Source organism: Cucumis melo, chromosome 7, assembly GCF_025177605.1.
Source record: "Cucumis melo cultivar AY chromosome 7, USDA_Cmelo_AY_1.0, whole genome shotgun sequence".
In the NCBI taxonomy this organism is placed as follows: domain Eukaryota; kingdom Viridiplantae; phylum Streptophyta; class Magnoliopsida; order Cucurbitales; family Cucurbitaceae; genus Cucumis; species Cucumis melo.
The window spans coordinates 4,030,119-4,055,259 of record NC_066863.1 but is presented as its reverse complement, the minus strand read 5'-3'; the positions used below and the strand labels follow the sequence as shown (position 1 = coordinate 4,055,259).

At 33.6% G+C, this 25,141-nt stretch overlaps 2 protein-coding genes across 4 annotated transcripts; both read left to right on the top strand.

The window, feature by feature from the left end:
* Positions 1 to 33: 33 nt before the first annotated feature.
* LOC103501805 (increased DNA methylation 1) lies at positions 34 to 15,085 on the top strand. 3 transcript variants are annotated; one of them, XM_051087959.1, is made up of 9 exons: positions 39 to 508; positions 2,090 to 5,049; positions 9,100 to 9,223; positions 10,883 to 10,965; positions 11,283 to 11,524; positions 12,886 to 12,972; positions 13,454 to 13,553; positions 14,021 to 14,225; positions 14,370 to 15,085. In XM_051087959.1, exons 2-9 carry the CDS (start codon positions 2,170 to 2,172, stop codon positions 14,771 to 14,773), a joined length of 4,125 nt encoding a protein of 1,374 aa, XP_050943916.1. In that variant the 5' UTR covers positions 39 to 508; positions 2,090 to 2,169; the 3' UTR covers positions 14,774 to 15,085. The 3 variants fall into 3 exon arrangements, with proteins under 3 accessions (XP_050943918.1, XP_050943916.1, XP_050943917.1); XM_051087960.1 differs by lacking the exon at positions 39 to 508 and adding an exon at positions 544 to 1,263; XM_051087961.1 differs by lacking the exon at positions 14,370 to 15,085 and having other exon boundaries at positions 34 to 508; positions 13,948 to 14,118.
* Positions 15,086 to 16,615: 1,530 nt separating this feature from the next.
* LOC103501806 (probable beta-1,3-galactosyltransferase 13) lies at positions 16,616 to 20,638 on the top strand. The gene is made up of 7 exons (XM_008465507.3): positions 16,616 to 17,077; positions 17,472 to 17,624; positions 17,707 to 17,789; positions 17,876 to 17,975; positions 18,554 to 18,667; positions 19,124 to 19,266; positions 20,186 to 20,638. Exons 1-7 carry the CDS (start codon positions 16,716 to 16,718, stop codon positions 20,275 to 20,277), a joined length of 1,047 nt encoding a protein of 348 aa, XP_008463729.1. The 5' UTR covers positions 16,616 to 16,715; the 3' UTR covers positions 20,278 to 20,638.
* The last annotated feature ends 4,503 nt before the right edge of the window (positions 20,639 to 25,141 follow it).

The window sequence follows — 25,141 nt, the reverse complement described above, 5'->3', positions numbered from 1 at the left end:
GAGGAAACAAAACAAACAAAAGAAATGAACTGAAATGCAAAAGCAAAAAAATGGGATTTGTCCAAAGCTTATCCATTTGATGAAAAACCAAAATCATTACAAATTTTTACAAAATAGAGAAATGGGTTTTGTTAATGGATTCTCCCTTCTCATTACAATCCAATGAATTGCAGTGTGAATGAAAATGAAATCAAAAGCTTTAGGGTTTATAAAAATAATCCCAAAAAATGGGGGATGGCAGAGTGGGTCGTGACTCAAAAATGGGGGAAAACCCGAGTGGGGAAAGGGAAAGAGAAAGAGAAAAAGGGGCGAGAAGAAACGGTTTTGGTGAGAGAAAAGGCGAGTACTTGTAGATGGGTTTTGCCATTTGTTGTACTTGAGGGAACTGTTCCCTTTCTCAAAGCTATCTTGCTTTCTTGGCTTGGTGACCAACCCTGAAGAACTTACTGGATGATGATGCGAAGGGAAAACGATGTTTGATTTTCCTTTGGATTTTTTCTTCAAATCGGTGATGTACCCATTACCATTTTCTAATCTCTTAACCCTAATTCATCTCGTGATTCTTGATTCCAGCTGCATGTTGATGGCGAATGCACTTTCTAGTTGAGGTGTTTTTATTGTGGGTTTGTTGGTTTTTTCTTTTTTCTTTGTTGTTTGCCTTTTCGATTTGGCTAGAAATGGATGAATGCGGGGGTTTTTGTGTTCAGTTTGAGGGAGTTGAATTGAGGGGAGATACGAGATTCATTCGGTTTCTGACAATTGGCCTTATGAGATTTCTGCAAATGGGTATGAATGGGGTTTTTAAAATTTTGTCTTCTTCTTCTCGTTTGTTAGATTTCTGGAAACTGGTAATGAAGTTGAATGGCTTATGAGTTAGTTTCTTGGATTTAGAATAGAGAATTTGACACAAGGACCTATTGGAAATGGGAAGCTCGTGCATGTTTGTTTCGTCTTATCATCTATTCTATTTGAAATGCCGAGTGTCGAAGAATGTAGGGTGTTGGCAGAAACTGCTTGAAGGGGTTGAGCAACCACTTTTTCGTCTCAGTTCTTTGCCTGGGAAGAGAAGTAAGGGCAGAGTAATGTAAGAAGTTGGCGTTTCCGTGGACAATTAAAATGAGAATGTACAAACGCCCGCTTCTTAACAAGCTTGTGAGATTTATGGACGAAGAGAGCAGAAGTCGCCCCTTCCCCTTTAGCTTACCTGGTCATTTGTTTTAAACAATAGGAAGAAGAAAATCCGAAGAATTATTTTCCAAAAAAGTAAGAGCAAAGCATCCAAGAGAATTACTTTCAGCTTGGCGGTCTCTTTTATGTTTTCGTTTTTCATCAATGATCAAAACAAACAACATAGATTTTCGGATCATGGATGTAGTTGATGAAAGGTTTACAAAAATGTCAAAGAGTATGAAAGTGCTGGTATCAGTGGATTTTCATGGCTGTCTTTATTTGTATTTCATTGAAGTGGAAATAAAAGTGGTGCTAACGGCATATCGAGTTTGAAGTAGTGTGGAATTTCAATCTTCTTCTCAAGGCTTCTTTGGCGTAGGAGTTGAGAGGAATTTTTAATTCATCAAATTCTTTTATGCCTATTTCTCTGTGTATACATATGTACCACTCATTTTGTTTATAGGACTTAATCTTTCTTCTTATTATTTATTTTTGACAATATGTGGGGTGGGGACTCAAATCTCTAACTCCAAGGTTGGTTGATAGTATGAGCACTATAACAGTTGAGCTATGCTCATTTTGACTCATCTTTTTTATTATCTACTATTTAATGAATAATAAATAATCGGCAAACAAACATTTTCTCTTGCTGATTTTAGAGTACTTTATCACATTTGTTCCTTGTGCTATCCTAATTTATAGGAACGCATATCACATTTTGTTACTTTCTACTAGTGGCTACTTAAACTATCCCTCCTTGTATCATGTTATCAGCCAAATGCTTTCAATATCTTTTATCCACATCCAATGTCTAATGTTATGCGATTTGTGTTCTTTCATTTGGAGCCAATTTAAGTGAAAATTCTTATTTCTCTAAATGCTCAAAATCAAAAGTAACGTTTGATTTCTTATGTTGCAGGTCTTTCCTTATGAAGTAGTGTATGTGTAAGGTGGATAAGTGAAGGGTTGGTAGCTTTAGAAGGTTTCTGATCTGTTCTTATGGATTTCCAGGATGATGGCTTTGAGGGATCTGCAAATGAAGAAATTATTTTTAGGGAGATTTTCTTTGGGAATGGCTCTAGCCATTCCAATAAGTGGTGTCCTCACAAGGCATTTAGTTATGAACACAGGCCCTGTAAAATTAATGATGCATCTTTATGTTCAAGTAGTGAACCCTCAACAGTCTCCAGTTATTCATACTCTAGAAATATGAAGCTTGATGAATGTTACAATGCTACTGAGAATATTAGGACCGGTTCTGCATCTAATAGTCTTCCATGCAAAAGGATTTCAGTGGAAGGTGATGATGGGAATGCAAGTGGCAAGCGAATTAAAGTTTCAACTGATGAAGCTTCTGATTCTGTACCTAATCTAGTTAAGCTTAAACAATCGTCAGATAGTATAAGAGTACCTGTTTCTGCTAATTGTTATCCAGCCGAGGAATGTGATTCTGAATCATTTACATTCCACATTGTAGAATCGTCTAGACAGGGAATTATCTCTAGTTGCTATCGGCTAAAGGACCTCGTAGAAATGGACAGTAATTTGGGTGATCCTGATGCCGTCAAACGGACATCATTGAATTTAGAGGGTAATGATGAACCCAATATGGTGAATAAAGTTAGTGCTTCGCCTGTTTCCCAAGAGAGCTCCATGACCAGGCTGTTGGTAGCAAGTCCTGATACTATCAACGAGAAGGTTGGATCTCCACTACATCTGGAGGTAGGACAAATGAAATCTCTATGCCCAGAACTGGGTGCTTCCTTGAAGACAGATTTGAGTAGGGATCCCCGTCCTCTTCTCCACTATCATGTTGTTCACCTATTTATTGCAGCTGGATGGTCTATTGAAAGGGTTAAAAGACCTTGCAGGCGTTATATGGAAACAGTTTACAGATCACCCCAGGGAAGAGCCTTTCGTGAATTTTCCAAGGCTTGGAGGTTTTGTGGCGAACTTCTATTTGCTGATAGATGTAGTTTTGTAAAGGATGTAGACAGCAAAGAATGGACTGGCATTCATCAATTTTTATTTGATCTTTCTGACACATTGTTACAGTTTGGGAAGGAAATGAATCAATTGGGGGCCACAACTTCATTGGCTAATTGTTGGGTTATTCTTGACCCCTATGTGGTGGTTGTGTTCATCGACAGAAAGATTGGTCCACTTAGGAGGGGAGATTTAGTTAGAGCTACCTGTAGTGTTGGGATTAATGGGAGCGGTAAGACTGATGCTTTTGTGACGTTAGTAAATGAAGACAATAGTATTTGTAACCTGTCTGCTGACAAAAATGCATCACCACTACATGATAATTCACCCTCTGCCAAGAGTGCATTGACAGAGGCCCCACTAAAAGATCTTGATGGGGGCAATTGTGCTTTTGATGAGCAAACCTGTGATACAAGTTTGTCCAATTACTATGGTCACACAGAAGATGGAACAACGAAATTTTCGACAAGGGTGTCTAATTATGACCCCAATTTGGAGAATGGTCTGAATTGCACGGGGAGTCATTTTAATGAACCTGGGAACAAAATAGAGCCTGAGGATTTAACTTCATCACCTGCTTATTTTTCAGGTTCCACCTGCAAACCTAGATGTCTGGCTGATGGTCCTGTTCCATCTGGAAATTCAGATAATGTTGTCAGAATTTCTGGCCTTACATCTCCTGATGAGGATAGCACTTTGTATTGTTCAGATGAACAGAGCTCTGAAAATCATGTTGAGAACCCTAATGAAATGATGAAAAATGCACTAACATGTTCCCTAGTGGAAGGGAAAAAACTGGAAGTCCCACTCGGTAAGGCAGAAAATAATTTGGAAGAATCTCTGAACGACTGTGCAAACTATACAAGTGATGGTCTATCTCATTCTTGTGCCTCAGGGGTTGTACAGAAGTCTTCACAAAATGAAGAAGGTGGGCTGAACTTTTCAGCTTCAATGTTCAAAACAGAGGATAAAGTTTCTGCCATACATTCTATTTTGAAGAAGAAAGGGCGCCAAAAGTGTAAAAAGATATCTGAAATTAAACCTAACTTGCCACCTCAGATTGATATTGATGGGAGTTGCTCTCAGTTAGATATGATAGAAGATCAGAAGTCCCATATAGCCGATACTAAAAACGTGGACAGTCATGAGAAGAACTTGTCTCTCAGTCCTATCTCATGCCACTCTGAGAGGAAAAGTTCAAAGCTCAAAAAGAATTTTGACAGTCTTAAAGGTTCAAAAACCAGAAAGAAGAAATTGAATGAATGTCAAATTGAAGATGATGATCTATTAGTTTCAGCCATTATTAGAAACAAAGATGTCAGTTCAAGTGCTGCTGGATTTTCCCATGTAAGAAAATACTTAAAATCTAGAGCGAAAATGAACCGCAAAAGTCAAAAGAGTAGTTGTAAGTTACTCCTAAGAAGCTTGGGTAATGGGGAAAAGAATTATAAAGATGGCAAGTGGTATGCCCTAGGGGCTAGAACAGTGTTGTCATGGTTGCTAGATGCTGGGGTTATATCCTCAAATGATATAATCCAATACCAAAGCCCCAAGGATGGTAGTGTAGTTAAATATGGTAGAATAACTGGAGATGGCATCATTTGCAATTGCTGCGGTGATCTACTCTCAATATCTAAATTTAAAAGTCACGCAGGTTTCAAATTTAATCGTGCTTGTTTGAATCTTTTCTTGGACTCTGGGAGGCCTTTCATGTTGTGCCAGCTTCAGGCCTGGTCAACTGAATATAAGACAAGGAAAAGTAGGACCAGAACAGTGGAAGTTGATGAAGATGACCGAAATGATGATTCATGTGGGATTTGTGGTGATGGTGGAGAACTAATATGCTGTGATAATTGCCCCTCTACATTCCATCATTCTTGTTTGTCAATTCAGGTTTGTGTCTTCAATTTGTGGCAATTTGATGATGAATCTTTTGTCTTCTTACTGCATGCTAGTGATCTGCAATACTTGTACTAATTTTTCTGAACTACATTAGGTTTTCTCGTGTTCAATGTGGTTATATTCATTTTTCTCGAACCTTTAACCCCCTAGAAGTCAAAATTCTGCTGCAAGCTTCTTGAAATTTGTTAGCTGACTAGGTGACTGTTCTCTGGTAAATGGCATCATATCTTCATAGTGAACTGTAGGAGGGAATTCTAAGTAGATGTAAAGCCACTGTGCTGGTTCTCTTTTGGGCATTTGCTAATAGATTGAGAGGTTCTTTTGTGGTAACAGCGTTTTTGTATTTTGCAGTAAACTTTGTTCAAAAAAATTTCTCGAGTATGTATAAATTTTATTGATAATAGAGCTATGGATTTCCAAATAAATTTAAACATTTTTGTTGGTGATATATAATTAATTTTGCCTTCAACCACCAGCTTAAGCTTTTGGGTGAATTGGCAGTTTAATAATTTTCAAAACCGAAAAGTTATAGAAAGCAAAGGATTATTACAAAACTCTAAGGTTACAAACATTTGAAGGAAAAATTTAGAACCTAACCCTATACACCCACCGAGGATTCTCCACCTCTGTAAAGTTCTTTTATTTATCTTGAGCCAGTTGTTCTATACAAAAGCTGCCCTCTGCAAGGCTCCTTGATCATCTCTAAACAGAGGATAGGACACACCTCCAATGTTGAACAATTCAGTCTCTTATATATTGTTGAACCAACTTGTAACTATTGCACATGATATTTTTTTCCATCCAAGCTAGTTCATGTTGTTAGATACACAGATTCAATCTTACTCTTACTAGGCACACTTAAAAGAGCAAAAACTGCCATTATTTGGGTAGATATGAGCAGCAGTTGTAGATTGTTTTTTTCCCTCCCCTCCTGAGCAAGAAGCAAGCTCTACAAGGGAGCAAAAAAGATTACAATGGAGGAATAAACACAAAACCAAATGTGGCATTGAACTTGAAAAGAATGTCCAACAAGGGGATAGGAAAGAGCACACCAAGAAGGGGCTAACAAACAAACCGAGCCGAATCAAATGCAGAACATAAATTTAGCCAAAAAGCAAGAACCACAAGAGAACATTGAAAAGAGGGAAGGACTATTCAATTGCCAAAATCTGAGGAGATGACGAAGAACAAGCCAACAACAACTAAAAATCGTGTTCTCCCCTACCTTTTTTAGAAATAGAAACATTTCATCAATAAATGTAATAAGGGAAGAACTGAAGCACCTAAAGGTTGTTACACAAGATTTCATATTAGAAACTAAATAAGAAAGACTTAAGTTCTTAAAAAGGTGCTCAATCTTGCACCAATAAAAGCTGTAGACAGAACCAAATCAATAATAGAATCAAAACAAGAGAAAGAGTCTCTAAAGTCTAAAGAGATGCGCGCTTGGCCCACAAAGTCCAAAAAAAAGCTTGAAGAATAGTGAACCATTCTTTGTGCCCATAAAAGGACGACCCACCAAAAGAGAAGCAAGGATGTAAAAAATCTAATTAGAGCCAAGAACCAGCCCAAGAACATCCAAAATAAAATGCCAGGAATGGGATGCAAAAGAACAATGCATAAACGGGATATAATAATTTCGTCGTAGTGGTATATAGAATAAATGAGTACCAATAACTTCTCTCTTTCTTTCCTCTCCCTCTGATAGCCACGACTAAGTCATCCCCTCACAACAACCCATCAACCATGGCTCTGCTAATCCACGTTCGGCAACAATAGAGAGGAAGACATTCTCCATCGACTATGACGACCAATACAACCCACCCAGAAAACGACTATCAGAGATTACACAAGATCGCGATTACTTCATTTCCATTCACCAGCAGGCGTTGGCCTGGCTCAAGCAAGTCTATGTTGATCCTTCTATTGTCTTCATTAAATCATAAGTTTTTAAAGGAGGTTTGACTGGATGACCAAACAATCCGGGTTGAAAAAATTCTCAACCGAAAAGGAAAGTTGATGGAAATCACATTGCAAAAAGTAAATAGTGGATTAAATAGAATCCTTTAGAAAGTAGACGAAAAAGATCAAAATTTTCCTTTGGGAACTTGCTCACAAAACTGTCCTAACACATGATCGGCTTCAGCGTCGACTACCCTCAACCTTATTATCCCTGGGCTGGTGCTCCCTCTGTCAACAAAATTCAGAAACCCAAAGTCATCTTTGCATCTTTTGTCCCTTCACAAAGGTTGTTGGGATCACATTTTTACAGGCTTTCAATTGGTTGTTGCCTTTCATATGGACATCACTCTCTTCTTGTCTACTATGCTAAAAGATCATTCTTTCAAGGACAAAAAGGGAGTTCTTTGGAATCACATGGTTAGAGCTACTCTATGGCAGCTTTGGCTTGAACACAACAATCGGGTCTTTAACAACAAAATTCAGTTCTTTGGATCTTTTTTTTTATCATGTTGTCTGTAATGATATTGCTTGGTGCAAACTCTCAGCTGCCTTTAAGTCGCATAGTTTTGCTTCTTTGTTAGTTAATTGGAGATGTAATCTGTAGTTTTAGCTTTTGGGCCTTTCCCCCCCTCTTTTCTTGTAATTTCATTTTGTTAATGAAATTGTTCCTTATAAAAAAAGAAAAAAAAAAAAGAACACTGTAGACAAACGAGTAGAGGATTCAGTGTGGTCCTGACACATATAACACCACAATGGAGAGAGTCATATATGGCAAATGACGTCGGAGGCGATCAGCAGTATTAGCTCCATTTTGGAGTTATAATTGTTATAGATCTCTACTTCAATGTACGAATACTAAAACAAGGTACTTTCCAGAAGAAATATCAAGCAGGAAAATAATCCACTTATTTCCAAATAAAAAGATAATCAGGAAATGGGCGAACTGGACTTGAAATCGTAGATAATCAAATAAAAATTCCATGCCTGCAAAATAAAATTTTTACTGATAGTGAAAAGGAAAAGAGCCATCCACTTTCAAAATCTTTTAAGAACTTAGTAAATGTAGTATCAAGATTAAATCCTAACTTGAGAAACAGGTTGAATTTCTTTCATCTGGAAGTTACATACCTTTATTAATGATGGAAACTTGGGAGTAACTGAACTGGTCTTTGCAACTGATGAATAAAGATCGATGATCTTCAACCAAATAAACTTGGACATCAACCAAGAATAAATTTTCAAAAGCATCAGTTAAAGAATCATTAGGATAAAGAACTTCAACTTCTGTTTAACTAATTTCATATTCACCTTCAAAATCAATTTCATTGATACAAAGAATGGATGACAAGAACTAAAGGTTCTATAAACTGGGTTTAAATTGCAAACATGGTCATATAGCATGACCAAAAGTGCTGTTAACTTAGTTGATACCTTTATTTGTTTTTGGGAGTAGGCTGATGTTGACATTGTGTTAAAAGAATATGCTGATTGCCATTTGATAGACCACCACCTCCTATAATACATCAGTACAGCCATAGAGGAATGAAATAGATAGCAAGTTAGTTAGCCTAAACAACCAAATAAATAGTTAGGCTGTTATAGAAGTTTGTTACAGAAATAGTTAGAAAGTTAGTTAGGAAATCTGTTAAAGAAGTAGTTGAATATGTGCATTATAAATAGCTATAGAAGTCCAGTGAATAGGCAGAGAAAATCTTATGAAGAAAGTCTTGTGTTAATTCTTGAAAGATAGAATAACCAAGAGAGGGAGGATTACTACTTGTAATTGAGATTTGATATCAATAAAGTGTAATTGAATACCAGTGGGAGTTCCATCACCATTCAACTGTATGCCTATTTTTCTTAGCAATTTATTTGGGTTTAAACTTTGTATGCTTTAGCTAGAAAACAATAAATCATGCTTCCTATTACCTTCAATGTGTAAGAATCTCACCGGAGATCTTTTCTTGGTCGATTTTGTTGGGAGAATTGCAGGGTGTTTTCTTATTTTTTTTTATTTTATAGTTTACTTTCCAGTTCTCTACAATTAACTAAATGTTTATTGCTATTGAAATTCTTTAGGAACTCCCTGAAGGCAACTGGTATTGCTTAAACTGTACTTGCCGGATATGTGGTGGTTTGGTGAATTATGAAGAGATTTCAAGTTCTTTTGATGCGCTAAAATGTTTTCAGTGCGAGCAAAAGTGTAATTCCTATGCCGACCTAGACTTTTTATTTTTATTTTTATTATATAAAAAAGGCTTATTGCATCTGATTAAATTCTTCCCTTTATATTTTTTAGAGTGCACAACTTGCGTGCTGATTTGAAAAATTCTATAAAAAGTACCCTGAGACTGGATTCTTCAATTTTTGAAAGCGGACATTTGTTTATTGTAGGGTAGCATACATATTTCCTTCTGCTAGGAGGAGGCAAACAAAATGCAGAGGAACTGCAAGTACCATAGTTTAAATCCTATATACATAAATGACTTTTTGGAACCAAAAATTTCATGACCAATGCTGTTTCTCGTGTTCCGATTTCCCTGAAAATCTCTAATTGTGTTAAGCCAAAAGGTTTTTGGTTTTTCTGTGAACGGTGACTGCACAATGAGCACAAGAACAATCTTTGACATAGTTCGGATTACTAGAGGCCAACCACATATTTAAAAAGCTTCATCAATAATTCCATAGCAAAAGACAAGTGAATAACAAATGCTTTGAGAACTTCTCATTGCTTCTGGTCATAAAACCATAACTTGGCAGAAGAATTATATACACGGGTATCCTTATTGTACCTTTTCTTAATTATTAACCCCCTCCCGAAGTTGAGGACCAAACAAAGGATTTGATTGCTTTTTGATACTTGCCATTCTAAATCTACTTGCCCACAGAAGAATCCTAAGTTTTTGTGCGATTGTAAAGGTAAGGAACCAAATATTTTGAGGAGAAAGTGCCCGAGATCTCCCACCTTCAGATTTTCTGTTTTGTAGCCCTGTATTTAAAATCCTCGTATCTATAGTTAGTCACAGATCTTAAAAGAACTGCAAGAAGGATAAAATTGCTGCATGAATTTACCACTCTGTAGTTAATTTATTTTGCATAGGGGTCCCTATAGTCCTTTTGTCATACAAATTTTATTCAAGGTTACTTGTCTAGAACAGTGCAATTGTATTTTTTTTAATAGACAGACGCAATGATTTAAGGCTTATGAAATACATGACGAAATAAGAGTTTATAAGTAATTTCTGATGAGGACTTTTTTGTCCTCAATTATTTACTGCCTCTGCAACCCCCCCACATATATATTATATTGTATTGAAGGAATAAAAATTGAATCAGTAGAATAATAGAATAATATGTACCAGACCAAGCCGGTGAATGTTGCAAAACCTATCTCAGATGGGACTAAAAGGATTTGAGAAAAAGATCTATCTTTGAATTTTAGGTTAACATTATGCTAAACAAACCATTTAATTTCCTTGTTGTGCCAACATGGTATATTAGCTATCTAGTCGGTGATTTGGTTGTTGTAGATTGTTGATGTAGTAGGAATAGCCAAATAGTTTATTATGGTCAAATCCTTAATTTATTAGGATTAGGGTTAATTTCTTTAGTTTATTAGGATTAGAAATAGTTTCTTTGGTTATTTAGAATTCGGATTAGTTTGCTTTTCAATTATAAATAGTACTTGTCTTCTTGTATTCACAACTTTTAAACATTAATAATAAAATTCTCTCATTTGGTATACATCAATTGTTGTCATCTCGAGGAGGATTTTTTCCCTTTCTATTTGAGTTCAAGTTCTTATGAGCGAACCCCTGAAAATGGGGTATCTCATCCTTCTAACAAATAGTTGTTGAAACAGATCATGGACAATGCCTGAAACAAAGAGACATCAATTCTGGAGTAGAATCTCATATTTGGTTTTGCAGCGATAGTTGTCAGAAGGTATTTTTGCATAGTTCTTGTCTCCTATTATTTCTATTATGGATGACAAATTTGTTGATTTGGTGAAAAATGGAATTCATGATGGCTTCAAAATTTTAGATGTCAATTAAAAAAATCTCAAAAAAGAAAAAGAAAAACAATGATATATCAAATAACAAACATTTTCTATCGCCAGTATTCTGTCATAGATGACATGTCTTTGATTTTGACATTAGTTAGCTTGTAGATCATACGATTGATGTTGGTGACCTATGTAATGCAGGTGTACTGTGTCTTCTTTAAAGTGTGTTCTTATTGTGACTATTTGTTGTGTGCAGATTTACACAGCTCTTCAATCACGACTTGGATTGACTAATCAGTTTGCAAATGGGTTTTCATGGATGCTTCTTAGATGCATTCATAACGACCAGAAAATTCTGTCTACCCCACGGTTAGCTATGATGGCAGAATGCAATTCCAGATTAGTAGTGGCTCTTACCATTATGGAGGAATGCTTTTTGTCCATGGTAGATCCAAGAACAGGAATTGATATGATACCACATCTGGTGTACAGCTGGAAGTAAGTACCTTTTTCATTTGTTTCTTTTTCTTTGTTCTGTAAGAACGTGCCTTTTGTAATCAAAATGGAAATACGAGAGAAAATGATAAATCCTCTTGACCCAAAAACTGAAGGAATTCGCAAGACTACCTACTCCCAATGGAGGTAAGAAACCCATTTGTTTATTTTTCTTTCTTTGATAAGAAACTTAATTTTATAATCAAAATGGAAAATACAATGATAAAGGATGATACATCCTCCAACCTACATAAACCAAAGGAGGTCACAAGAGTATCTCTTCCCGTCAATATTTAGTAACCAGGAGGGTGTGTAATTTCAGAATAATTTGAACTCCAAAGAGCTGCATTAGATTTGAGAAATTCCCCGAAATTTTGAACAACTAAAATTGCCTTAAAGATCCTGCATTTCATTCAAGCCAAAATTTCCAAATCAGGTTTTCTCATATTTTTCAGAATTGTTTTGGTTTTCATATTGAATGGAGCACCGTGAGAAATCATTTACTTATTGTCATCTGTGTCCAAAGAGCCTTTTGATTGTGAATCAACCTCCAAAGCCATGCAAGGAGGACATCTCCCTTCTTTCAAAGATTTGATTCCAAGACTGCCTGAAACTAGAGGAAACAACAAGGCTCGCCTTTAACAGCTAAAGCACCATTTCGAACGAAGTCAATACAATCCATGAGCTCAAGAAATTTTGTAGGGACTTTGGCAAGAGAGAAATAGTAACGTAGAACTAATTGACGTGAAGTGAGTTGCCTCCTTTAGAAATTGTAACATTTCTTTATTTTGCCATTTTGGCCTTGATTGAATTCAGGAACACCCCATGAAGAGCCGCCCTTAGATTTTTCTCCCAGAGGGATGCCAAGATAATTGAAAGGCAGACTCTGCATCATAGAAGAAAATAAAATAAATAAATAACTAAAATTAATGCATAAAAAATTAAATGGAAGACAGATCCAGACCACTCAACAAAAGAAAGCTGCCGAATTGGCAACTACATCCTTTTTTATAATTAAGCTGACAATTACTGAAATAAACAATACCATTGAGGTTAAAAATTTAAATGTAATCAAGTGGTTTAGAATGAGGGTTATTTTTTTTTTGGGACTTGGGAGGGTAGTTCTGAAGGCCTTTAATACAATTGAGTTTTCTTTTCTAGAAACATGAACCTTGAAAAGTTGGAAAGTTTTCATATAAGCTTAAACCAGTGGCACTGAAGTTTGAGCTCCAACATCTTTTATTCTCATCATCTTTCTACTCTCATTTTTTGTTGGCTCGGTCACTCTTTCCACCATAATACGTTGTCTCATAAAAAGCTACTCTTATTTCTCAAATTCTTGTGTTCTCTGATGTGATGTGCAGGTCTAGTTTTCCTCGTCTGGACTTTCATGGATTCTACACTGTGATACTTGAGAAAGATGATGTGCTGCTATGTGTAGCTTCTATCAGGTATCCTTAATTATTCCTTGTGCTGATGTTTCATCCTCTGGGTTTCACTTCATGTACTTTCTAATGTTAATGTTCTTGTACTTCCGATAAATCCTTAAGAAAGTCCATGTTTTTAGTTTATGGTTAGAATGGAGTTTAGAGTACAAGGAGCAAAAGGACATTTTAAATTCAAACTCGTTTGTCTTGGCCTATTGACGTGTCCAGATTGAGTTTAACGTAGTTCTTTTTCCTGTCCAAATAGTATTCAACTACCAGATTGAACGGATCATATTATTTTCAACATTATAAGCAAATATGGACCATTTTTGTCAATGTTTGTTCCGTGTCACCAAACATTCTGATGTCAACATTCTATGTCTGATGAATTTGAAGAATATTTTCTTTCGGATATATTATATTTTAGATGGTTCCAACTGTTTGTGACCTATTACAATTATTTGAGTTGGCATTTTCCATGTTTATTCAAACTTTCTTGTTGTAGGGTACATGGATCAGAACTGGCTGAGATGCCCCTAATTGCAACTTGTAGTAAATATCGACGCCAGGGAATGTGTAGGCGTCTACTGAAAGCAATAGAGGAGGTATTTTTCCATGCCTTGCCATGAAACTTGTTAATTGTTTTACTTTTATTCTTCATATTTTCTACGCGAGTTCAACTTCTATTATTGAAAGGAAAATGCAATGAAGTGAAAGAGAGAGCTACTTAACTCACTAATCATCCTCTATAAAAGATCACGACTCTGGAAAATGAAAGAAGTACTCTACCGTTAGATGTCTAACCCTAGTTTTAATAACTAAGAGAGAGAATCCTATAAAAAAAACTTTCACTCCCTTTCCCTTTGGAATTTGTAACCCTTTTAACACTTATTCCTTCTCATTATATCAATGTGAAGTTGTTTATTGTTAAAAAAATAACACCTAATAGAGAGTTTGCATTTTGGTGGCAACACTTCGATTTGGATTTTGTATATACAGGTTTTTCTAGTACATCCGGTGTAGATTTTTCTGTTGAAGTCTCTTAGCATCGTTATTTTTGTGGGTGTTCCAGATGCTGATGTCTTTTAAGGTGAAAAAGCTTGTGATAGCTGCAATTCCTAGTCTAGTGGAGACATGGACCGAAGGTTTTGGCTTTGCACCTGTGGAAAATGAGGAGAAACAAAGTCTTCACAGGTTCAATTTGATGGTGTTTCCCGGAACAGTACTCCTAAAAAAGGCCCTGTATGTAAGTGGCCAAACTACAGAGACAACAGTAGGCAAGTGTCATTTGTTCCCTATAATGTTAGATTTTTAAACTGTATTTCTCTCAAAGTAATTTTATTGATTTAGTAATATAAAAGGAAATGATTATATAGCATTGTTTCATTTGAACGGATCAACTAATTCAGGAATTCATGCAGGAGTACAACTTGACACCAATACGAAACAGCAATGCAATTCCAATGAACCATGTCCTAGAATGGAAATGAAATGTTCAAAATATCAAGAATTACAAGAACACAATGGTGAAAAGACAAAGGACGATCACGAAGCAAATCCAGCTCCTCCAGTCGATTCATCTACATTGCAGTTGGTTGAATCAAATGGATTGGATACTTCTCCAGGACAGAAATTTGTTGAGTCAAACTGTTGCACTGACATAGTTGGTGCCACAACCGAAACCTGCAACCACGAGGCAAAAAAGCTGTTGAAAGTAGAAGTTGGCGTAGAATGCGACATTCAGCTTTCGGAAGGAAAGAGCTGGGATGAAGGAGTTCATGGAGCCACTATGACTAGATTTGTAGAACCTGTTGTTCTAACTTAGGTAATGCAAAGGCAAAGATCGAAGTTTAGAGAGAGGGGTAGTAGAATTAAAGAGGTGAAGTCCAGGAAATGAGTTTGCAGGACCATTTTTCAAAGCTGTCCAGTGAACATGAATTTCCTCAATTAGAGAATGACCTAAGTTTCAAGTTAAGATGGTTTTTTTTAATGTAGGGTCTTCAAGTATGTATGTATAATGAAGCATCTTTGTAGACTCATCTTTGTAGACTGGAAGCAGACTCCATTGTTGATTGAAAAAGAAAAAAGATGAAATCTGATCCTATATAAAGAAAACTGTTTTCCTTGCAGACAACAATCTTATGTGTTCTTTTCTCTTGTTATAATCTGTAATTAATTACAACACAATTGCTTCCTTGTCAACTTGAACCAAAACGATCCAACATTTATGCACTCTAAATTCATAATTACTTTAACGTTCTAAGAACATCATTGTCATTTACTTGATAGTTTTGACCAGCGAAGGGAATTAAAGAGGTTTGGCTTAATTGTGATAATTAATCTTTATGGACTTGGTGACAATTGAAAAATTACTTAGTCTAGTTACTCTCATTGAAAAATTACTACACTACTAATGTTCGTTATTAAATGTTTGACATAAACAACATAGGTTAGAAAAGCAGTTTTTTAAATTTAGCAAAATAAATTCAAATATTTATAAATATAGTAAAATATTATAAATAGATATTGTCCATAAACTACTATCCTCTATCATTAATAAAATTAAAATTTTGTTATATTTATAAGTATTTTAAAAAATTCTTGATATTTAGAATTGTTAAAAGACGTTTATGACTCCCAAGACTAAAACAATGGGAAATTGCTACAGAAAGCAAAAATTAAAAACAATATGTATATATAATATTAAACTATTTAAAAAATATATAATTATTTAAGTTCATTTAAAAAAAAATTTCTATGTTTTGTTAATATATATATATGTATATCACTAATTTTTAAAATGTTTCACTAATAGAGTGGTTTCATAAATTTCAAAAAATTTTAATTTTGTGTTAAACAAACTACTTAATTTACAACTTCAAGTTTAAAAGGCCTTTTTACCTACCTAACATCTCTTGAAACTCAGAAGCCTTTAAGCACAATATTTATTAATCAAAAAACGTTGAATACATTAATGAATTTTAAAGGTTAATTGTATATAATTCAACCAATGCATAATCATAATTTCAAGTTCAACATATATTATTTACTTTCACAAATCACCTGACTCCTCTAGAGGAAAAGACTCCATACATTAAAAATTATTTTTAAATATAGCAAAATAAAACAAAATTTCTTTAAATACAACAAAATTCCATCATAGACTTCTATCTATCTCTTAGTAATTTATACTAATTTAGATATTTTGTTCTATTTATAAATATCTTCAACTCATTTAAAATAATTTTTCTAAATTAAACCAATTTAATTGCATTTAGTTACTCATCGAATCAAAGCCATATTTAATTCTCTTTAAAAAAAAGGGGGGGAAACCTAGAAGTTCAATCAAACCAAGGTTCATTCAATTTATAGAATAACCAATTAATGAAATGAAAATCAAAACAAGTTATTTGGAAAGTAGAAAAAGAATCACCCAAAAAAATGTATTACTCGATTTTTTTAGAAATGTAAATATAAAAATAAAATATTTAAAAATTTTAATTTTAGTGATTTTGATATGGACTTTAAATAGTTTTGTTTTATTTTTTAAAAAACCCCTACAAATTATTTTTGATTGCAATTATCTTATTTTTTACTTCATACAAAAAAAAAAAAAAAAAAAAAAAAAAAAAAAAAAACTTATATTTTACTCAAACTAAAAAAACAAAAAGGAATAAAAAGGAAAAAAGAAAATGTGAGCTGCCGCAAGTAGAAACCGGAGAGCGGCTATCAACTGAATCGGAGAGGAGGCTTCTTCGATTTCCGCCATGCCTTCATCGCCCAAGCTTTTTCACTCTCGCCATTCCCCCACTTCTCCATTCTACTCTAGCAGATCCTCCCTCTTCCTTCTCTCCTTTTTTCTTCTCATCGGAATTTCTGGCTTCATCTTCGTCCTCACTTTTTTCTTCACTCCTCATCTCCCTTACAATTGCTCCAACCGTCAACCCAGAACCGTCAGAGTCGTTTGGGACAAAGCGCCTGATTCTGGTGCTTCTGTTACTACTGGTAGTGATGCGAAGCGCCATAAAGTGATGGGCTTTGTTGGGATCCAAACTGGGTTTTCATCTGTTGGTCGCCGGCGATCTTTGCGAAATACATGGTTGCCTTCTGATCGGGAAGGACTTCAACGGTAACCTTCATTTCTATCTTGTTCGTGATTCTAATTACTTTTCGTGAATGTTGCTTTTTGAACTAGTATTCATACGCTTCTACTGATCTGGATCCTGCCATGTCTTTATTAGATGAATGTTTATCCTTGTATTTCCATTTGCTTGATTTGGGCAATGGCATTAAGTTACGTACCCCTGAAGTTAATACAGATCACACACTATTTCAAAAAAAAAAAAATCTTGTTATATTGATGAGAATCTATCTTGTTTGCTTTTTTTTTTTTTTTTCTTGTAACTCTGGATATTCGTGGGCTTATCAGGATGCAACTTTCTGGGAATGATATGGTATTTCATTAGGTTCATAGTAGTTGTGCTTATAGTAATTTATGCACTGACATCAGTGGTGGCTCCCAGTTTGGAAGAATCCACTGGCTTGGCCTTCAGGTTTATAATTGGAAAGACAAGTAATAAGGCGAAAATGTTGGAACTCAAAAAGGAGGTAGCAGAGTACGACGATTTTTTGCTATTGGATATTGAAGAAGAGTATAGTAAGCTACCTTATAAAACGTTAGTATGAACAATATTTTATTGAAGGAGAATTTGATTCCATTTGTTTTGGAATGACTGATATTTTACTCTTAAATTACAGGCTAGCGTTCTTTAAAGCTGCATATGCACTATATGATTCTGAATTTTACGTCAAAGCTGATGATGATATATATTTAAGGCCAGGTGACTGTGTTCTCTGAAATGAATTCATTATTTGCAGATCTCCATGTTATTTTTGGGATTTGATACAGTTGGTTCCATCTTTCTAGATCGCCTTTCACTTCTACTTGCTAAAGAACGATCACACTCTCAAACTTATATTGGCTGCATGAAAAAAGGCCCAGTTTTCACAGATCCGAAGTTGAAATGGTCTGATTCTCTTTCTTTTTTACTTTGCTGTGTAACCTTACCATTTTTTTTGTGTTCTATATTTCTTTATCTAAGCTTATTAAAATACATGTGTGTATATATACATATATATACCTGAGCATATATATTAACAACCATGCCAAAACACATTTTATCTTGTTCAGCTGGAAGGAAGGGCCTTAGCCGTTTGATTTAGCGGATCTTATTCTGCAAACTAAGATTACAAAGTACTGAAATTAGAGGGAAATGATATTCCGATTGATCATAACTATCATTTGAGAACAGTAGATCAGAATTGCTATAGCTTTAAAAGTTTACAAGTAAATTAGTAGTTCTAAAATTTATTGACGTGTATGCTAATGTTGTGGTAAGTTGGTAACAGTACCATATCATGTTCATTAGTCAAGAGATATATAGTGCATATGTACCAAAATTAATATAGGCTACAACAATGCAAGAGTTAACGGATCAGCTGTCATCCTACAGATTCCAGATTCAGTCTGAGTTTTGATGATTTTTATTGACTACTTCCCTTTTGTTTGATCAGTAACATGACCATACTGATTAATTTTTTGTAGGTATGAGCCACTGTCCCCTTTGCTTGGAAATGAGTACTTCTTTCATGCCTATGGTCCAATATATATCCTTTCGGCTGATGTTGTTGCAAGCTTGGTTGCTCTTAAAAATAATAGGTAAGTTTGTTCCTTTAAAGCTTTTAATCTTTTGTGGACCTTAGGGTTACCTATTTTCAATTGGAATTTTTTCATTTGGTTCTTTTTACCCATCTTCGATATATAATACTCTTGCTACAAAGTTCACTAGTCAGTAGTATTTGTGTCATGGAGATCTTTGAGTTGATTGCTTTCTAAGTTTTATCAACTATACTGCTGTTGAAATTGATCTTCTTGCATTGGTCTCTTTTTTTTCTTTTTCTTTTTTTCCTGTTGGTCTGCAATTTTTGCTACGTACAACATGCATTCCTAATTGAAGATTTAAATTTCTCTGCCCATGGAAATTCTTGTTTATGTTGTTGTTACTGAGAAAGGAAGTCGTGATGTTGAAAAGAGAGCAGATTGATATTTTGGTTTCTTGTTTTCTTTTGAAATCTTTCTGTTGTTTATAATGTGTCAAATTTCATGAAATTGTAGTTTCCGGATGTTCAGCAATGAGGATGTAACAATAGGTGCTTGGATGCTCGCTATGAATGTTAATCATGAGAATGAAAAAGCACTCTGTCAACCAGACTGTACGCCAACATCTATTGCAGTATGGGATATCCCCAAGTGTTCAGGTTGGTGTTTGTTGTACTCAAATATATTTTCTAAAATTAAGAAAAATTTGTTCTTGTCCATTAATAATAATAATAATCTGAAACAGAACAGCTCACTTGTAGAATGAAAAGCTACGTAAGTTATGAAGAAAAACAGTTTTGTCTCCCGCACCATAATACAAAATAAATTCAAACTCCCATAATAAGATACACTCTGTCCATATAATGTAATGTTATTTAGAAAAAACCTCTCTGATCATAATTCAAACTAGCAAAAAAGAAAAATAGTCATCCCACTCCCTTTACAAACCAACAGCTCATTCTATTCCTTTGCCAACAATGGCGGATTTAGTATAGGTATGGGAGAGCTCGAGCCTCCCCTCAACTTTATGCTCTATATACATATATAACTGAAATATGACCAAAAACAGCAACTAGTCTAGTGGTAAAATTGGCCCCCATCCCCCTCTAAACTCATATTCAAGCCCCAATCCTTACATTTTTTTCCCATGTTATGTTTCCTAAATTATCCAAAAATGCTATCTTGAAAAAAACATGGAACACATTTTTCTATCCAGCTAAGAACTTTGCAGCTTCTCTGCTGGGTTGAGATGCTCCAAAAGCTTTGAACACAAATTAGTATCCAACACCTCACTGTAATTATCCAGAAACTTGTGCTAACCATTGTGAGTTGACTTATGTTAGAGATGATAGATCTTTACATTTTCAAGTACATATTAACGATCATAAACTTTAGAGAGGTGGCTTTCATAACTGATACTTGAAATACAATATATTCTATGTCATTTACCATAGGCTTATTTGCAATGCAATATTAATCAATACCCCATTGGATGAGAATTGTTAGATGGTATAAATTTTCTGTTTGCGTTGGTCAAGTAGAAGTTGATGATCCTGTAAAATCATTGTTCTTCTTCAGGACTTTGTAATCCAGAAAAGAAACTGTTGGAACTTCACAATAAAGAAAGCTGTACAAAGAGCCCAACTTTACCGTCTGATGATGATTCATGAGAATCCCCATTTCTCAAGGGAGTCGAGCAGCATCCACCAGGGGAGGTTCTGTGTAGTCCCAAGCATATAACGTCAGTTTCACCCCCTTTAATCTTCTAGTATGTATTTTTGGAAAAGATATCTATATATTCTTCCTGATTCTAGCGGGGTGGCTTTAGAAATAGAGTTATAGAGCAATAGGAAATGAACAGTTAATTAGTTTTTGTGATCAAATTATTATGTCATTCCGAGTTCTCTCATTTTTTGGCATCTAAGGCCCATTTACTTCTGCAGAGTTGTAAAATTGAGCACACCTTCCACTACCCTTTTCCTTTCTTTATTATTATGGCTGGCTGGCTTACATGCTTCTGAGTTTAAAATATCCCCAAGGCATCATTTCATTCTGTCATTCACTTTGTTCGCCTTTCTGAAACTCATTATAACTCAATTTCAGTGGAGTAGATTGAACTTTACGGTTACGATCTTACTCGAACAGGATTTGTTCTATAGGTTCTGTACAACTGTGTGAACTTTAGTTGGAGAATTAACCAAAGGTTGGAGGCTCAGGTATAGTCTCAGGTGATGAGTTGTGCTTGTGGCTTATGAACAAGGCTATTCATCCCACACCAAGTTGTATACAAGTAGGGCAACCAAAGGGTAATCTTCTGATTATTATTACTTGCTAGTTATAATAAAAAATTAGAAAGCTATGTTTGACCTAAGGCAACCAATATCTTAATGAATTTGGAAATCATTAATGCCATAGTTGAATGGAGATTGCAACTCAAGGTAACCAAGTGGAAATAAAAGGTTTTTATAATGATAATGATGAGCCCAATGATTTTCCCTTTCTATATTGAATTTGTGCCCCTACTGCCTTTTCTTTAGGTTAGTTTATTAAATTGGAGTAAGAATTGTATTTAATTCTTAAGTTTAAATATTCAATAGTTTGATTCCTAAGTTATGAAAAGTGGTTCAAATGGATCTTTGAAATCATTGTGTCGTTAGTTAGTGACCCTAATGTAGAAATTATAATGGACGAAATGTAGCATTTTCAATGAACTATTAACTAATTATTTTTTGTTTATGGTTGTTGACTTTTGGGAAATAGGTTTAGAAACACTATTTTTAATAAGGTTTTTAAAATGTAGTTTTTATTATAAATATTGATATCCATGGTTCGATAGTGTGCTTGATGGCCATAGCCACGTATCAACTTATTGGTCATCCAACATTCAAGTCATGTGGGTCATGTAATCCACCTCATGCTTGTCAAATTGCCTATAGAATCTACCTTCAAACAGCAAAATTGGAGAGAAATCCAAATAAGTGGGAAGAAAAGGAGAATTTTGGGATTTTCTAATTTTCTTTAATTTCTTATTTATTTATTTATATTATATATTGTATTTTATTATTTTAATATTATATTTTTTCGATTTTTTATTTTGTTTGTGCCTTGTTTTTACAACTTTTTTTTTTTTACAATTAGATTGATTTTTTTATTTTTTTATTAAAAAAAAAAAGAAAGAAAAAAGGGGGCAAATTTTTAAAATTGTATAAGAAAAGGAAAAAAAAAAATATACTATGTTTTACCTATAGCAACTAAGTTAAGTAGTATTTAAGATGTTGAAGGTTCAATTTCGTTGATTTGTATTTATCGTACCAAAAAAAAGTGTACATAACATGTACATGATAACACTAACTTTGAAGAACAAATCAAAATTCCTGGATGTAAGAGTTATATCGAACTAAATTTTGAATTTTTACAATCAATCAATTTAAATCTTAAAATTTTACGAGTATATTCAAATATAATGTAAAAGAGATTTTAGATTGATACAATTATAAAATTGGTGGATCAAACACAAATATTTAACATTAACTATTCTAGATATTTAATATTGAACAAGTTGTTTAGTGTTTATCATATAGTTTGAATTAAATCTCCAAAATATTGTGAATCATTATAATTTAGGTAGGACTTAAATATTTAACTGTTATATCTTGATGTAGCCTAAAAAGGGTAACCAATCAAGTCTTGATTATTTATGAAAATTAAATACACCAAAATAATCCTAAAAAGGGTAACCAAATGGAAATTAATTTGTCCAAAATAGGGAAAAGGGAATTAATGAATGAAAGGATTCCAAATTATTGATCAACTTCCGAAGATGTTGAAAATTGGTTTCAAAGAATCTGGAAATCAATATATCCTCACAAGGCTGAATCGATTATAAAACAGTTTGTGTTAGTCCAACATCCTTCAAAATCCGTTTCTTCTTTCTTTATCGGAACTTCAACCCAACGGTTTTTCCCAATTACATGTGAGTTAAGAGTCATTAACTCATGAAACTCCTGAACTTCAACCCAACGGTTTTTCACAACTCATGAAACTCCTTCCAGCGATCAATGTCGTTAAGAGTCCCACGTTCTTTCACTGCGATAGTCAACATCCATTCAGACGCCTAGTTTGATTCTACACTGATATGTAGCTTAAAGAGATAAAATGAGAATTCCCTCAAAAAAATAATTAATCACAAGTTATTCCTAAATTCCATAAACATCATATCGTATAGCATATCGTGAATTTCAAAAGTAGGGTAAGAATTTCTCTTTAGCATATTCAATCTCGAGAATCTCAAAACTAAATAGATTGATTACTCTCTTCAATATACAACATTAAGAATCCATTAACAAGAAGAAAAACTATTATATCAATAAACCACTGATAAAGCTATAACATTTTTCATCCTATATATTTCAAAGTATGTAAAACCTTAAACATAAGGAAATTGAAGGAGACATTATTCAAAATGGAAATGAATTTTCTTTTAGGAATTAAACTATAATGAAGATTGATTATGTGTATTTAATGGCCCAAATATTTGGTATTGGCATTTAAAGGAAAAATAAAAGGCAATAAATTTTCAAAAGCAACTGAATTGGACCCATTTAAAATTGGTAAAAAGAGTTGGGAACAACCAATATCTAATCAACAACATAAAAGTTCATTTTCAATCTTTTTTTTTTTTCCCCTTCAAGAAAAAACTTACTTTAAAGGAATTGTCAACGAGTTTTAAAATTTTTGTTTTCTAGTTTCTATAACAAATATAATTCCGACGTGAAACAATGATAACATGTCTTAGTAAACTTGATAATGACAGTTTATCATTGTCAATATTTTTTTTTTTGTTGTCATTAAAAACTATCGTTAATGTTTATATCTTTACCAACGATACAAGGGTGCAAAATAATTGTCATGAATATTGATTATGATAGTTTTTAAGTATCGTGAAATCTAAATATTTGAGTTAGATTCTCTTTTTAAGTTTATTATTATTAATTAACTATTAGTTTATAAAAAAAATGATACTTATTATTATCGAAAGATGAATTATTTGAAATGGAAAATTATTGAATAAATTAAAACCTGATTCAAAATTAATTGAGTCAAACTCGATTTAATCACAACAACCAACTTTAGAAATTATTTACTAAATTTTTTTAGTGGGATTATTTTGTCATTTTTTTTATTAATATGGTTTGATTTCTTCCTTCATTCTTTGTATAAAATCAAACAATGGTTTGCCTTAAAATTGATGCAAAAAAAATGTAATGTCAACCAAAGGAATCACATGAGATAAGTAAATACCAAAAAAAAAGAAAAAAAATTGGTGCAAACTTTATGTAACAATATGTGGCATATAATTCCAATGTAATGACAAATTTCTTTTTATTTTTTTTGGTATATATGATTCATGATGTATATTTTATGATTTTCATGATGGAAAACAGTCCCTTTGAAGTTCAATCATATCAATGTTAGCTACAAATAAGCATCATGACTAACCTTGCAAGCAATGTCCACTTTCGAAATTATATTAAACTTTGATTTTTAGTATCAAACATCTTATAATATGGTAACAAAAATCTTGATTAAGATCAAGGATATTAATTATTTATCATCTAATCTCCTCACCATTATCCTTGATTATAATCAAATAGCAATGGTGTTATATATATATTAATAAAATGATCCCATTTGTTGTTCAATCACTAGCAATTTATTTTTATGGAGTATTAATTATGCCAATATAATTGGATAAGAATTGAGATTTTTGTGGACTATAATCATATGATTGTTATTTGTGGAAGCTAAGGTTTCTTGGCTATGAAGCCAAGTTATGTTTTCTTTTTTCTTTTTCAATTTGGGAATTTATATTAACTTAGTGCTTTGCAAGGTGTCTTTTGCAAGAAACCCAATATTTCTTTGTTATTATTGATGTTGTTCAACAATGGAACAAACTCAAATAAATTTCGATCTTTGTCTTATCGTTCTTTTATTGTAAATCGAATTTAACCTTTAAATTTTCTAACTGTTTTTTATTTTATCGAAATACAATTTGTATAAAAGTGGAATAAGATTTTATCATAATTGATTGAGATTAAATCGGTTCTTATATAACTACTTTTCTCACAGACCTAATTTACAAGACTTATCGTCTTTTTTATGTGTCTGTTGATAGGTTATCTGAGTTGTCAAATCAAATATAAATTAATGGACGTTCATTTTTTTTTTTTTTTTTTTGCTCATAATATAAAATACTTATAGATTCAGAAACGGAATTTTCACGATTTGGTTTGGTTATTTTAAGAATCTTGTACCTCTCCCACTTTACATTGGTACTATGGTAACATATAGCATACAACAATATATAGCTATTAAAAAGACCAAGGTTATGGGTTTTACTATTTGAGAGATAATGCAATAACTTTTTTTGGTTGAAGTTTGTTAGTTAATTAAGTTGTTGGGTTTATGTGTAATTAAGAATGTTGTTTAGTTACAACCACTTGGAGATTATTTTTAAGTTCCTTTTTTTGTTTT